Source organism: Lemur catta, chromosome 14, assembly GCF_020740605.2.
Source record: "Lemur catta isolate mLemCat1 chromosome 14, mLemCat1.pri, whole genome shotgun sequence".
Classification (NCBI taxonomy): domain Eukaryota; kingdom Metazoa; phylum Chordata; class Mammalia; order Primates; family Lemuridae; genus Lemur; species Lemur catta.
In genome coordinates, this window is record NC_059141.1 from 25,330,301 (window position 1) to 25,347,082 (window position 16,782).

The window sequence follows — 16,782 nt, forward strand, 5'->3', positions numbered from 1 at the left end:
TTAGATATGGCCAAGGATTTGATTCCCATCTGGACAAGCTTGATATAGTCTGTACTAGGCCATGGCACCACCCCTTACCTCTGGCTAGTATACATCAATCCCACTACTTAGTAATATAACTAAAAAGCACATTCTCTACTAATGGTAGAAGCAGCTGCACTCCCTAAATTTTAAGTGTTGGCTGAAAAAAAAAAAATTGGGTCTGGCTATAAGGATTAATCTGAAAGTTAGAGGTGGCTGATTTTTAGCTGAAAAAAAAGGATAGGCTATAGCATTAAGATGAGAATCAAAGTAACATCGTGAAATTATGAGGACTATAAGAAAACTAGGTAAGAAACATGGGGCTATATGTTGTCATTAACAATGTCCCTAAAAGCTATAATGTAGTCAGAAAGGAGACTACCCTCACAGGCAAATGAGAGGAGCATTCATGTCTTGTTTACTGTCCAAGGTTACTCTTGGCCTTGAAAAATCAAAGCAGAGCAAAGGTATGGCTCAGAGGTATACCCTTAAGTATGAAGTGTGGCTGCAATTCCCTGCATTTCCTTTCAAATGCAGCCATGCCATTCTAACAGACCTGCCTATCTTAGAGAAGTGTGTTCCGTGAAGACAGAAAGCACAAGTCCTGCAGCTATAAGCCAAAGAGAGGGGTACTGGACAGAGGGTCAAGAGAACAACTTATTTAATCTCCAAACTTGGCATGGAGTCACTGAACATGAATAAGGGGCACACAGAACCAACCAAGAATGAGAAAAACAATGCTGAGGAACTATGAGAGGGCTCTAAGACCTGAATAGCAGGAGGGATATTTGGGTCAGAACTAAGACCCAAGGCCAGTGTCATTTAAGAAACATTTGAACAGAGTCCCATTCCACCATGTTCTAGGCAATGCTAATAATCCATCATTGTCATGGGCACTAAATCATTAAAAAATGAGGCTGTTGCCCTAGTTGAAAGCACAATGAGACACTTTCTTGCCAAGTCAGCAGCTTAAGGTCTAGTGCTACCATTTCTTCAGTGCAGAACTACTTTCTAAAAACACTGAGAATGTATATATGAGATGATGGCTCTGACTTGCCCATGTCCTTTAGGAAATCTCTTACTGCCGAAAGGTGTTTATTTTATCCTGCCTGCTCGTCACTGTAATAGATAGTCTGATGCTGCTTGCCAAATGCCTCTGGCACAGGCTGAGAAGCTCATACCAAGAACACGCTGTGTGCCAGATGTCTTCTGCAGGATGCCAGATTGGACAGAGATGGCAAAAGGCAAGAGGTTGGTGTAGGGCTGCACAAGGAGAATGAGAAAGGGAAAAGGAACTACCACATAGCAATCCCAGGATAGTCATTTTTGTAGTATACTCTGAGGCAGAGAGATGATGGGCTCTCTACCCAGAAGGGTTCAATAAAAGCAACAAAACCATCTAACCCATCCGCAGCATCATAGCCATGAAGATAAGAAGACAGCTACCCTCCTATTTCTTTGTGGGAATGACAAAATTGACAAATAACAGAACAATGTATGTCATAAAATGGGCTTTAATGTCTCCCTCTTACAACATGATATAACTGCTTAAACTGGAACTGGCACACAGCTCCCAAAGGCTGGCTTACTAAGAATGAAGCTGGCATGCCCCCTGGCTGCTGTGCAGCTGGAAGAGCCCCAGGCACTGAGCTCAGTACAAACTCTGGAGTCTGAATACCCACATGTGCTGCAGTTCACCAACTTTGGAGTTCTGGAACCGGCGGTGTAGCTTCTGTGTATACCAAGTACACCAGACACTGCTCTGTCTCTTGGTACTAACTGCTCCCTACCCGCCCCCTCCCCTGCTCCCAATACTGCTTCTCTCAACTTTGTCAGGTAGTAAGGAATGCCCTGTCTCTGCAGGGCCTAAATCTCCCATCATTGCAGGTTTGAATCCTCTGTTCTGTTCTGTATGTTTTAAACATCATGGAAGTGTGACCCACGCTAACATGACTTGCCCTGTCCAGAGGACTCTTAGAAGTCACATCTTCCATGTTTCTTCCTAGCTGATGGCTGCTATCCTCACCACAGTAGGACAATTCCAAAGAACTGCATTTAGGGGTGAAGACAGGCGTCTATCTTCTTTCGATACCCAGTCAGTCCTTGTCTTGATCTCTTTATCTCTATAACATACACATCTGCATGTACACAGAGCTCTGGAAGGATCCTCTTATCTGAAGACTATGGAAACATTTTCTGATTCACGGAATTATCCCTTTCATTATGTTCAAACTGCAGACTGGTCTCTGCCTTCCCAGATGTCTTCCCGTTGCTTGGCTTCCAACCGTTTTCTCTCTGTAAATAAGAGCATTGTTAAACATGGTTGTATAACTTCACATGACCAATGACTTTCCCTTAATCCAAATTACAAGGCAAACTTTAATCATGAGACAACTGGGTATCCTAGGGCCCAGGACCTGGGCTCTCTTACCTGAGTTCCAGAGTTAATACCTTTAACTTTCCAAGTGCACTATAAGTAGATATGATATTACCATAAGTCTTTACATTTATTGCTATATGATAGAAAGAGAAAGACCTGGGGCTAACAGAAATTAAAAGTATACAGAATAAGTCAGAATCTAGCAAGATGCCAGATTCTAGTCTTGCCGATACATATTTATTTTAATTCTACTTTTTAACTGTGTTTAGTGTGTCAATATAATTGCCCATTATTCCCAGTTTACTGCTCTTTACAAATATTTCAATAGGGATCAAGAGTATGTGTTGATATTCTTCTTCTACCATGTTGCTCAATGGAAATAGTAGGCCTTGGGCTAATCATATCTCCCCTCTACAACCTTACTGAAAAGGTATTTCAGAGGCAAACCAAATTTCAGTATTTTCAGAGCACTTCCCATAAGCCAGAAATCTTCTGGAATATACAATTCCAATATGGAAAAATGACCACATATAATGGAGGAAAGCTAAAGACTATTTCTAAAAACAACAACAAAAATGTACAAATCTGGGTAATCCATCTTCAGTTTTAATATAGAAGTTTGGCTCTCCATTTAACACTTTCACCAAGACCTGAGAAAGTACAGACCATACCTGGTTTAGTGGCCCAAGCACTTCTTTAGGTGCCAAAATACCAGTTCTAGCTGCATGGCTGGTCCTTTATCTTAATACCACAAAATGGTGAAAAGCCTAAATCATTGATAAGCTTAAATGCTTCCTTCCAAAGGCCACTGTTCCAGATTGACAATGGCTGTAAAAATTTTCCAAGTCATGAACCAGGGGGATTACAGAAATTAAGGTGAGTTTAGAGTTAACACTTGCTATTTTGACATATCTTTCCAAATCAGCAGAATCCCTTACAAATTCCTGTATTATATTTGACTATACTTTAAGGGCAAAGAAGTTGGTTAGGAAGCTGACTGGCACTTGGAAATGTAAGAAAGAGAAATTCACTGCTATTTGGGCACCATCTTGTGGCATTATCTGAATACAGCAGCAAAGTTACATGAGGCAAAAAATGGGGGTCAGCAAATTGCAAACTGAAAGCTGGTGGTTAACACAGCGTCCTGGGACGAGAGCAGGCTTGAACTGAACTGGGATTCTCCAGGAGACAGCAAAAAGGATAACTGGCTTGTCTAAAGAATTCCAGGATTTCTTTGGAAGGCAGTGCAGTTTTAATTCTTATAAACATGAAGAAGTTAGGAGGGAGTCTAAGGACAAAGGCAGCCTTCAATGAAAGCAATCAAAAACTGGTTCTAGATTCCAAGCAAAAGTGAAGAAACCAGAAAAGTGAATTATTAGAACTCAAGTTTTTCAATAAGGCATGAAACTTAAATCATAAAGGTAAGATAAGAAGTTACAAGAAAAGAAATCCAGGAGCAGTAGAAAAATATGATTGGCCAATAATCCATAGTTTCAAAATCAAAACAGTTCAGAAAATAACATTCTTTTATTTTTAAAAGCTTAGGGCCAAAACTGATTGATGATGGCAAATCTAACCTGAAAGGATATGAGGCTGTTTATAGTCTTCATATGTCCCATTTAATGTGAATAGTCATACCCTTTGCTACAGAAATATTTAATATGACTGATTTTGGTGTTATGAAACATATTATAAATACCATATCACCTTTCTAAAATTTGAAAAGTTCAGAGTTCTGAAGCATTCCTCACCCTAATGCTTTTTAATAAAATACTGCAGGAGTAAATTCTGATGGTAAATCATATGAAAAAACTAGTAAGAGTAGGAAGACAAATTGAGAAGCATAAAGCAATAGTGAAAATACAAGGCATAAATTTTAGAAATACAGAACATGAAATAGAATAGGACTTAAAAATAATTTCATTTTAAACATGAGGAAATGGAAGTTTTGAGAGCTTAAGTGACTTGCCTAAGGTTACACAGTCTGAAGGAACTGAAGCTAGAACCCAGGTCCTTATTTATTTGAGACAGAATCTTGCTCTGTTGCCCAGCCTAGATAGCCATGGCATCAGCCTAGCTCACAGCAACCTTAAACTCCTGGGCTCAAGCTATTATCTTGCCTCAGCATCCCAAGTAGCTGGGACTACAGGTGCACACCACAATGCCCGGCTAAGTTTTTCTGTTTTTATTAGACATGAGGTCTCGCTCTTGCTTAGGCTGGTCTTTTTTTTTTTTTTTTTTGAGACAGAGTCTCACTTTGTTGCCCGGGTTAGGGTGCCGTGGCATCAGCCTAGCTCACAGCAACCTCAAACTCCTGGCCTCAAGTGATCCTCCTGCCTCAGCCTTCCCAGTAGCTGGGACTACAGGCATGCACCACCATGCCCAGCTAATTTTTTCTATATATTTTTAGTTGTCCAGATAATTTCTATTTTTAGTAGAGACAGGGTCTCACTCTTGCTCAGGCTGGTCTCGAACTCCTGAGCTCAAACGATCCACCCACCTCGGCCTCCCAGAGTGCTAGGATTACAGGCGTGAGCACCATCCCACCCCAGGTCCTTAATTCTTAACAAGCATTATCTGAAAATATCTACAAATGAAAAAATGTGAAAAAATATATTGACAGAAAGATAAAGAAACATGTTTTCCTTTTATTAAAGAGACAGGAAAGCAGGTAATAACTGATAAATCGCATGAAAGAAGGCTCCTATTATCTCCAACAATTAAAAAGGGAACTAAGTAAAGAGAAAGCCCAACAGCAGCATAAGGGCAAGGAACTAGGGGAGAATAGATAATTTAGCACAAAACAATTAACCTAAGCATTCACATAAGCTGGTCTCGAAGACTTTCATTCTCTAGTATCATAAATAAATCAATAGAAATGACTATATCAAATGAGTTGATTGAAATCATGGTGCAGTTAGTTACCACTTCTCACTAAAGGAACAGAAAGAACTGAAGATTGAAAAAGGGCCAGTTTGATGTCATGGTTAAAGAAAAAGAAAGAAAGAAAAGGGATGTAGGCCGGGCGCGGTGGCTCATGCCTGTAATCCTAGCCCTCTGGGAGGCCGAGGCGGGTGGATTGCTCGAGGTCAGGAGTTGGAGAGCATCCTGAGCGAGACCCCATCTCTACTAAAAATAGAAATAAATTATCTGGACAACTAAAAATATATATAGAAAAAATTAGCCGGGCATGGTGGTGCATGCCTGTAGTCCCAGCTACTCGGGAGGCTGAGGCAGCAGGATTGCTTAAGCCCAGGAGTTTGAGGTTGCTGTGATCTAGGCTGACGCCACAGCACTCACTCTAGCCCGGGCAACAAAGTGAGAGTCTGTCTCAAAAAAAAAAAAAAAAAAAGAAAAGAAAAGGGATGTAAATGAAAAGACTTCCAAAATTTGCTTCTACACCTAAGAAAAACTCATCGCAAAATCCACTTGTGGCCACCTAGAGATTAACAATCAAGATGCTTTGTGAAGAACACATCTGGTCAAACTAATCTATTATAATTACCTTCTTTTATGAAGTGACAGACTTGGTTGATCAAGGATAAGTAAGCTAAGTAATCTCTTAATTTTAGCAACGTTTTAGATTTTACGTTTACCAAGTATTTATATAATCATTAATACACTGGAAAAATGTAGTTTGACCACATAAAGGAGCATTTAACTCTGGAGAGCAGAATGGTTATCAATGTATTAAGTGTCAACACAAGGAACCATGTATTGTTTATTGTAGCAATAGCTGGTGACCTGGTCAGTTAGTCTTATGTTAACATTTTCATCTCTGATCTAGGCAGAAAGTAAGTTTAATACTAAAAACAATGGGTAAATGCAGCATCTCGGGAAAAAAAAATATCCCATTAAAACAAAAGAAAATATGGTTAGCAATGAAGGGAACTTCAGACATTAGGGGAGAAGAGACACCAAGAAAATATTCTAAGACCTAGATTATGAATCAGCAATGCAGCACTGCCCTTTAAGGCAGAATAACGGAGAACCTAAAAAGGATTCCAGAAAGTAGCAACGATGATTAAATTTGTTTTATTGCAGTTGATGAAGTATCTTATAAAGATGGTTTTAAGTTGTTAGTCATTTAATTAATTGAACTAGATAAAAGGATTATTGTTTACTTACTCTTGCCTTTCAGGCCTGTGACCCAAAAGATGACCTTTAAGAACCAATAATCACATACCCCCAAGAGTTGAATGGAAATAAATTATAAAATAAAATTATAGCAGGCATTGAAAATGAGAAGGTAGCTTATTCTGAGAGGAAAGGATAGCCATCTCCAATTTTAGGTAGGAATCAAGTATGTGAATAAGTGGAACATGAGAAATTTTTACACATATTCATGAGTTTGGTCTTAAAAATGTGTCTTTATCATTTAGTATGAATCACTGGTTTAAAACATGTGATTAAGTGAAATACAAAGCACTCAAGAATGATCTGTAATTCCATTTCCCACTCTTAGTGTAGATCTAATAATCTGTTATACATGCTACTGGACCAAAAGATATTTTCCCCATGTTTAGAGACTACATACTAAAGCTCTCTTCCTCCTCACCTATATGATGCGCTTTGCTTAAAATGATTGGGGTACTTCCTTCTCGATTCTTTCAAGAGCTTTAAATTCTGAATCTCCTTTTTAAGGACAAAGGCATAGACCTCTCATTTAAAAAGTAAGACTATCAAAAGTATGGTGAAAAATCTAGCAGGAAAGTATTTAAAACTCAAAATCACAAATTCCAAATTCATTATTTAAGAGGGTTTCATATGCCACATCTAACTCCGGGTTTTATAAAGAAAATCACGGTTTGAGGACTGAGAAAGTGTTCAAGTGAAGTCATGAAGAAAAACTAAAGTAACCAATGTCATTCATGTATTCCATCAATGAACATGTATTGAGTATCTTTTTATGTCCCAGGCACTGTGCCAGACAGCAGAACTCTTCAAGTAGGAGAAAGAAAGCTTGGAAGCATATGTAAGTACCTATACTAGGATAGTATATACATTTTAATCCCTTTGCTTAATTATGATCAATTGGCAATGGCCATGTCAAAACTCACTAAGAAAGAAGGTCATGATTGATTTAGCAATATCTACCACATGCAATGGATAGGGAACAGCAGTATAGAATACATATTTGTCACTACTAGCTCATGTTATAATGAACACTAAATTCCCAACATAAAAAATAATATCCTGAATTTGTAAAGCACCTTTCTAAACATCTTTACATATGTTACCTTATGTTGTGCTCAAAAAATTCTTCATAATTAGGTAGGATAAACATTACTTTCACTTTGTTGGAAACTAGGGCACAGAGAGGTATGTTTCACTTGCCCACGGCCACACAGCTAGTTAATAGCAAAAGCTCTATTACAGCCTAGATTCCCTCATTCCTAAATGATCCGTCCTTGATTTTTATAGTTAAAGGTTTTAGAACAGAATGGTGTTTGGATGTTCTCTATTTCTACTCAGAAAAAAAGAAGAGGAAACTGGTTTAAACCATCATGTAGATTTAAGTTAGACCTAAGGACGATTTTTCTGACAGTGAAAAGCTGCTAACCACTCATACAAGTAACTAAAAAGAAGCTTGACACATTTCATTTTCTGGAGACTTTTAAAAAAATTTATATATTTTTCAGAGACAAAAAATTACCCCATCAGTCCTTCATGGGGAATTACAGAATGATAGAAGGAGCATGGGTTTTAACTAGAGAGGCGTATATTCAAATGCTTCCTCTCATTTTACCACCTAGGTGACCTTAGGACAGTTACTTAACTTCTCTGGGCCAGCTCTAAACTTGAGATAATACCACCCATCACAGCCTTACCATAACACAATACCATCATATGTTACATTGATTGCTTGGAGTTTCCTTCTAGTCCTTTTAAACAACAAAAACCTTTTTATGGTTTTTAATCTAAAAATCTTTAGAAATGAAGAGGAAAAATGATTGCTTAAAATACCTAAAAGAGGTACATATTTTCTTCCCTACTCAAGGCAAATATCCCCACTACACTGTAAGTCTTAAGGAGAGGAACAAAATCTTGCCATCTCTCTAATTCTCCTAAATAGGGAACACAATGCTTTGCACAGGGCAGATGCTCAGTGAATGCTAAATGGCATTGACAGAATATAGGAATTTTAAAATAAAGAGTAATGACAAAAAGCATGCACTAGAATCTGTGCTGGATTCACTATATAATGATACTGCTACTGTCACTAATAAAAACAGCAACAGCTAACACTTATAGAAAAGGAATAAGGGAGTTCCTATGGTTTTTGAAGATGACTACATATCTTTCATGGATTATCTCAGTTGATTTCCATTTTATGGATAATGAAACAGAGGCCTCCAGAGAGTAAGTAATTTGCTCAAGGTCACACAGCCAGTAAATAGCAGAGCTAAGATGTGGACCTCGGCAGTCTGATTCGAGTCTAACAAATGCTATCAACTATGCTGTATTGATCTCTCCTTGTCCAGTGGAAGAAAAGATTTGGAAAAAAAAAATCTTCTGCTTAATACCTAAACAGTACTTTTACTTTCCACAGGAAAAAAAAAATCTTTAAATAAGAAGCCTTGGGCTCCAGGTAGGCAAGCTCATGAATATGTGCCCAATACAGAAAGATGCCAGAAAGAGATACATCAGGAAACTTTCCAGATGCATCTCATCAGATATGAAGAATGGGACAGTTCTGGAGCATAATAAAGGAGGAGTCCTCTATAATCCATACAGCCTCGCACCAATGGGTAGAAGGAACTCATCACAGTGGGTCTCTATTCACAAATAAAGGCCTTCTTTAGGAAATAGGGTATCTTCTTAGCCAACAGTCTCATTTATAATTGCATCAGTGAAATGTCCTTTGTACACCTAGACATTTAAAACAAATACTCCAAGTGGAGCTGCATGCTGATGTGCCTCCAGAGAAAGAGAGGGGAATACTGAAATAATATCCATGTAAAACAACTGGTGCAGTATCTGTAGAGATAACAGGTGATATTGCACCCATAGGGAAGCATGACACATTGCAAAAGGAGTCATATCTCTTTTATATAGATGTCACTGTTATTATGCTTTATAAATCTTTTGAGATAACTGTGGTTATCACATAGAAATCATTTTCTTCAGAGATAACCAATTAATAAAGGGTTAACAATATTACACATTCTTCTTTAATCTAGTTCTGTTATTGCCATCTATAAAGGCCAGAGGAATCCTCTTCTGTTTCTATAGTCTGTAAGAGGCCTTTGAGTGAACAATTCATTGAGAAAAACCAACACTGCCTCATTATAATCATTAAAGTTTCGAAAATTAGTTGGGTTCAACTCTGAAACTCTAGCATCTGCCATGACACACATTGTCACAGTTATCTGACCAGTGCAGCTGAGAGTCTGCAAGCTGCCTGCTATCACCAAAGCAGAGAGGGCAGTAAGTATTAATGGCCTTGTTAGACTTGCAATAAACAAGGAGTTTGAAACTTCAATTCATTTAATGGAAAAATGAATTTACTTTTCGGTAAGTAGAATTTTCAGAATAAATTGCCTTCACAGATTCCACAGATTGTGGGCTAAGGGAATGAGACTGTCTAAAGCCTAAAGGTTGATAAAAAGTACTTTAGTGCCAAGCTGGAGTCCCAAACCTTTACATACAATTCAACAGCCTATAAAGGGAGAAGACAGATTTTAACCTCAACTCCAAACTATAAGGAAAGAAAAACTCTGCTTGTGAATCAGTGGAAATATTTCTCTGAGTGCTCTTGGATCCTGGAAAATAATCAGAAGACAGGTAAATCTAGATGTACTCTAATGGAGCCACTCAGGATTGTCTTAAAAAGACAAAAATACCTCCTACAGTTATTAACATCGATGTCACTTGCTGGTTTTTCCTTAATTTGTCTTCTTCCTCAGATCTAAACTATTTGATAACATCATGGCAACTTCATGGTAATCACAGCCCAGTAAAACTACAGCAAACAATGTTTTCTGCCTAGAAGACTATTATGTCTTCACAGGAAAATTTTTCTCAGAGTTTTAGAGCAAAAACTGCAGAAAAAGCCAAGGATGAGCTGAGAAGGCCAAACCTCTCTTGGAAAACAACAACAGGAGCATGGATTAGGGTGCCTTAGAGTGTGGAACAGGCAGACAAATTCTGAAATGTCTTCTTCCTGATTATAAGGCATGAAAATTTCTACACACTTGGGAGGCTTCTAGGAAATGGAAATGACAAAATGGAATGGGCTTCATTTTTTTTTTTAACATGTGCCTTACAGTGAGCTCTAGAGGGACTAGAGAAGAGCACTATCCCTTCAACTCACCTCGGGCTTCTTGCAGTTTCTTGAGTTCGGCTTCCCGTTCTGTTTTGCTCTGCTTACTTCGAACCCCAAGGGCACCGATGACTAACCTTCTGGCCAGGGCTGCTGAAGTCTCAGGACGTTCCTTTGCTGGCTGGAGGAACTCTGAATGGAAGAGAAGGAGGGAGTAGGAGGGAGTAAAGAAGAGAAAGCACTCCAGCTCCAAGTGATTTAACTCAGTAATTAACATACAAAATAGACTAACAAGGGCTGCATCAGCAGTAATTAATACAAGCCTGATAGATGATGATCAGAGGAAATTAACATAGCAAAGCACAAACAACCCTGGTTTCATTATCTGCATTAACACAATTTCTTACAGTGACTATCAAACTGCTAAACACAGAGGTAAACTAGGCAGGGATGTCATCAGAAACTGGTTGCTGCATTGCTTGCAGTTAGTATCTCACACTCTCCAAGTGGCTACTCAGATGCCACATTTCCAACATGGCCATTTCTCTTTTCTTTTTTTCCTTAAAAACATACTTCTTTTAACACTAAAAATAAAAATGATATGTCTTTAGAAGTCTTGATATTGTAAAACTGCTGGAAAGAACAATAACACCACCATCAATAAGAAAAATACTCCAGAGGTTATGAGCTTACCAGCATAAGCTCTAGCTTTGGCCTTGGCTGCTCTTGTGGCCTGTGACAAGGGCCGGATCTTCACCATGGTGTGTTTAATACCTAGCGCATCACGAGCTGCAAAGAGGAATAAATATTTCGAAGTAGAAGACATGAAGTGGAGTGATACGAACAAAAAATTTAGGGCTCATTCTTATAAAGCATTTCTTAGATGTTATGCTTTTTTTTTCCACGGCAAGCAAAAGAGACGGTAACATCTAAAAAATCTGTGAGAAACAACTTGGCAGTGATTATTTTAGATCAAGGATCAGCGAACTATGGCTATGTGATCAAATATAACCAGCCATGTGGTTTTGTAAATGAAATTTTACTGAAACAGAGCCATGACCACTTGTTTGTATATTGTCTATGGCCGCTTTCTTGTTCAATAGCAGAGTTAAGTAATGACAGAGACATTATGCCCCAAAGCCTAAAATATTGTATTTACTATTTGGCCCTTTACAGAGTAAGTTCACAGACCTGTACTTTAGGTGGTTCAGACGGGAACCAACGTTCCAACACCTCTAATTTCTCTGAATGCCTCTGCATCAGATCTATCATGAGGCCAAACATGTATGTTTGAAAAAAAAAAAAGGCCCAATTATATATTCAGAGTGTAGGTACTACAATTTCTTACTGAAGAGGTTAAAGGGCTACTTCAAATTCATATGTCTGGGAGAAAAAAAAAATCACAAATGTTGTTAAGATTTAGTCCCACTGGTCTTAAATCTCTACCTGTAACTTATTTATGCACTATCACGAGTGACAGTTATGTGTGCAAATAATGGTGGAAGGAGTTGACTATCTCTTCAAATACCATTGAAATAAGGTGAAAAAGGAGAGGAGAAGCACATGGGTACAAAAGTACCATGCCTCAAAAACCTGCATCTGTCCTATTACCTACATTGGCTGAATAAAATGCCAACTGGCTGGAACAGAACGGAAATAGGAAAAAGTAGCATGAGAAAATGGACAATAAGAAAGGAACACTGAAATCTATTGGGTGAATACCTGTAATTGGACTGGAAAATACTCCTAGCGCATGTGTATCATCCACCCATTTAATATCAAATCCTTTCTTTCTGCAACAAAAGAAAACAATTTTATTTCCTAAGATAAAATTTACTTTTATGAAACATCTTTCAAATAGAATCTCATAAAGTATTTCATGAGATAGAAAAACACTAAACAGGTGGAATGGGGGTGATGACACAAAAAACAGCTTGGAGGACATAAGAAGCCACTGAATTTTAAAAGCAATAATACCACCATAGAACTACCCAGGAGTGTTTTACATTCTCAGCCATTTTATAGACATCAACTAATTAATCCTCACAAGTCCCTTGGGGAGATAAAGTATTTAATGCACTATTTACAAGAGATGTTCTTATGGGCAGCGAACAAGAAGAGATGGAAAGAGGAAGCAGAGGAGGGGTAGAAGAATATAAGAGGAGGAGGTAGACAGACAAGGTCACCTGGATTTAATGCAAATGTAAACTCTATCCTTGAGAGAGAGAGAGAGACAGACAGAGAGGGAGAGAGACAAAGAGAGATTGTTAAGATGTCATTCAAATTTTTAAAAAGTCAAGTAATAGGAAAAAAGGACAACTACTAATAAAATCATAAAGGCTGATCTATTCTTTCTTATTGCAGAGGGGAGGTAAAAAAAAAGTGAGTGGGGGGAGAATAGAAAAGAATTGTGGCAAAGTCAGAAAAACTTAGGATAAAAGAAATCATGATAAGAGAAATATCACACCAGATTAGAAAGAATCAAAAGAATGAACATTTAAGGACTAGAAAAACACTTTTATTTTGGAGCAGAGCTACACAGTGAGCATAAGGAATATCAGGATGATGACATAAGAGTTATACTTTCCAGCTACAAGCTTAAAACTTGCTCATGGCCTCAATATAGTTCAGTGGAAAGAGCAAAAGTTTGAGGGTCAGATATAAATGGACTGATTCTGCTACCTTCCGGGCACCATGGCTCACGCCTGCAATCCTAGCACTATGGGAGGCCGAGGTGGGAAGATCGCTTGAGCTTGGGAGTTCAAGACCAGCCTGAGCAAGAATGAGACCCCACCTCTACTAAAAACAGAAACATTAGTTGTATGTCATGGTGCACGCCTGTAGTCCCAGCTACTTGGGAGGCTGAAGCAGGATGATCACTTGAGCCCAGGAGTTTGAGGTTGCTATGAGCTAGGCTGACACCACGGCACTCTAGCTTCTGCTACCTTGAAACTTTGGGCAGGCTTAATCTCTTTTGACTTCAAGTTGTTGTGAAAAAGGAAATGAGATCATTCATGACAAGTCCTAGAACATGGTGCTGAGCACTCGGTGAGCATTTAATAAATGAATGATGCTCAGTATTTTTATTATTAAGAGTATTAACACAGATAAAGATGATTGAAATATGAAGTTGAGTCTGGTATTTGACTTACAGGCATTATTAGGCTTTTGCACCAGGGCCTTTTTTTTTTTTTTTTTTAATTTTTACAACTCACTATAAAGAAAAAAGACAACTGCTAAAGTATCACCTCTCTTCAATGATCATTCAAGAAAAAAATTCCTTTCAGGGAAAAAGGAATAAAGTAGGCTTTGAAGGTTAGAGAATTTCCTGAATATAAGGGCAAATGTGATCATGAGATGAAGTAACTACAGGGTTGGAGACTGTGAAAAAGTTCAATAGTAGAAGTCTATATACAAAAAGGATGGGAAAAAACCTAGCTGGGTTTGGGAGGGTCTTTCAGACTTCAGAATTTCAAAATCCTTTAAAATTCTTCTCTTTTGAGAATATTTTTGAATTTGACAGAAAAATGATCTTGCAGGTAAGATTAGGAAGAAGCAAAGCAAAGAGAAGTAAATAATTCATAAGAATTAACAATATTCAAAAAATTCTAGACATCAACAAAATGATCCTTGATTATAAGAATTGTTATTAATGACAATCTAAGGTAGTTCTAATTTGGGATTTAATCTCATTGATTGCTCTTAAAAATGTTATGAACTTTATACTGAATAGGCCTGATACTGGCTCTTAACTGTAATGAATTAGACTGAATGACCTATACTATATATTTAAAGTTTATGGTAGAGAAGAGATTAACTGTCCTCTAGGATCCATTCACCCCTTCTTTCTTTGTTATAGAACTGATACTTGCCCTCAATCAAGTTTAACTGATTAACAAGTACATAGCTGCTAGGTAGTTTTGTTTGTTCTAGAACTTTATATAAAAACAGAACACTTGTTTCTATAAATGAAGTTTTATTTTACAGCCACACTCGTTTATTTATTATCTATGGCTGCTACTGTGTAACAACAGCAGAGTTTTCTAAAATATTTATTATCGGGTCCTTTAAGAAAAAGTTAGGGGCTATACCCTAACTGATATAGAACCTTACAAACTGAAGATGTACATGAACTGAATTTTAAATTTAAATTTGTTACATCACACAACAGACCTGGGTCATTTGTAATATCGGGATTGAAATATAAGTATAATCAATCCTTCATGATACTGACTTTCTTCCAGATCCTGAAAATCTTTTTATTACTAACTTCATTTCTGGATTATCTCTTTATTACTGAACCTAGAAACACAGAGGTATACTTTTGACTCTTTTACCTTCTCCTATAATACGTGTATCAACTATATACATGCCAAAACTTAGTGCAATTGTTCTGAATCCCACTTGAATCAGCTCGACTTGATATTCTGACTATATAATTTAATTAAATAAAATTAAACCAATGAAATATGAGTATAAAAAAGAGTAGTTATTTCTATAAAGACTTAGTCAAGGCCAAGTGCAGGGGCTCATGCCTGTAATACTAGCACTTTGGGAGGCTGAGACGGGAGGATTGTTTGAGGCCAGGAGTTCAAAATCAGCCTGGGCAACTTAGCAAGACCCCCATCTCTACAAAAAATAAGAAAAACTGGCCAGGCGTGGTGGTGCATGCCTATAGTCCCCACTACTCAGGAGGCTGAGGCAGGAGGATCACTTGAGTCCAGGAGTTTGAGGTTGCAGTGAGCTATGATGATGCCACTGCACTCTAGCCCAAGCAACAGAATGAGACCCTGTCTCAAAAAACAAACAAACCAACAAACATACAAAAACTTAGGTCAAATGCTTTGGAAGACTAGAGAAAGATAAAGTCACTAAAAAAAAAGCACCCAAAAAAATTATCAATTATATTTGGGCAAAACACCTACAAAAGACAAAGAAAACATTTTAGCCTATAAGGAATATGTACTGAGTTGACTCTGAAGGTATGTTAAAATTCTTGCTCTACTTTAAAGAAATGACACTAAATTGTAGATGAGATATCAGAAGGGTGACTTACAATAACTCTTCTATCAATACACCAATAACTTAAAAAAAAAAGTGTGCGGGGGGAGGGAACTTGGCACCACATCAAAAGACTGGCAAGTGAATAGACATTTATATGTGTTAAAATAAAATAGTGGAGACATATAATAATTTTTTAAATCACTCTCCATTTGACTACTTCTGAGTGGCCAGAAAAACCTCAAATCAATCATTTGAGTTAGAGTGCGCCTGGACTGTTACATACCCTCTCAGGAAAAACTCTTTCAGTGTAGGCCTCAATTCCCATAAATAAAATTCCAAGGAAAATCATAGCTCACAGTAAAAAATAACTAAATCCAACAAAAAGCAAGGAACTGTAAGCAAGAATTTACAGAAACAAACAAAAATACCAGAAACAGAACTAAAAGGAGTTTGGGTAAAGGAATTACCAGAGACTATTAACAGAAAGTGTACATTTAATATACTTAAAGAAATATTTTTAAAAATCTTGAAAATATTTGAGAAAACAAACTGTAAAAAATGACCATGCAAATTTGAAAAACAGAGAACTATGAAAAATAAAAAACATAATAAAACTCAATTTTAAAACTCAATTTTAACAGCACTTAACCAAAGCTGAAGAAAAATATGAGTGATCTGGAAACCATAGCTAAAGAAATTATTCAGAATGTAACAGAGACAAACAGATGGAATGTGTGAGAAGACAGGTACCATGAGGACTAAATGAGAAGGTCTAATACACATGGAATAGATATCTTAAAGGAGGTGAAAAAGAGACTGCAGTAGAGGCAATTTTAAAGAGATAATGTGTGAGAGTTCTCCAAAATCCACAGATTTAATAAACCCAAATAATCTGAATCAGAATTTTGAGAAAAGAAATCCATAAAGCCCACATTACATAAAGCCACATCACAGTGAAAATACCAAAGACAAAGAGAAATCCTTAAGAATATCCAAAGAGAAAAGAATATATTCAAAAGCGACAGTTGACTGGGCACGGTGGTTCATGCCTATAATCCTAGCATTCTGGGAGGCCGAGGTGGGAGGATCGTTTGAGCTTAGGAGTTCAAGC

General features: G+C 37.5%; 1 protein-coding gene across 4 annotated transcripts in view; it reads right to left on the bottom strand.

Moving 5' to 3' along the window:
- Positions 1 to 1,517: 1,517 nt before the first annotated feature.
- The window catches only part of R3HCC1L (R3H domain and coiled-coil containing 1 like), a 75,322-nt gene continuing 60,057 nt past the window's right edge, over positions 1,518 to 16,782 (bottom strand). For 3 of the 4 annotated variants that reach the window (XM_045568691.1, XM_045568690.1, XM_045568689.1), the window contains 4 exons: positions 12,390 to 12,460; positions 11,361 to 11,456; positions 10,719 to 10,859; positions 1,518 to 2,316 (listed from right to left, as the gene is read on the bottom strand). In XM_045568691.1, the coding sequence (XP_045424647.1) occupies positions 2,249 to 2,316; positions 10,719 to 10,859; positions 11,361 to 11,456; positions 12,390 to 12,460 (376 nt within the window). In that variant the 3' untranslated portion in view covers positions 1,518 to 2,248. Of the gene's footprint in view, positions 2,317 to 10,718; positions 10,860 to 11,074; positions 11,457 to 12,389; positions 12,461 to 16,782 lie in introns of those variants that run through there. The other variant, XR_006739281.1, reaches the window with a different exon arrangement.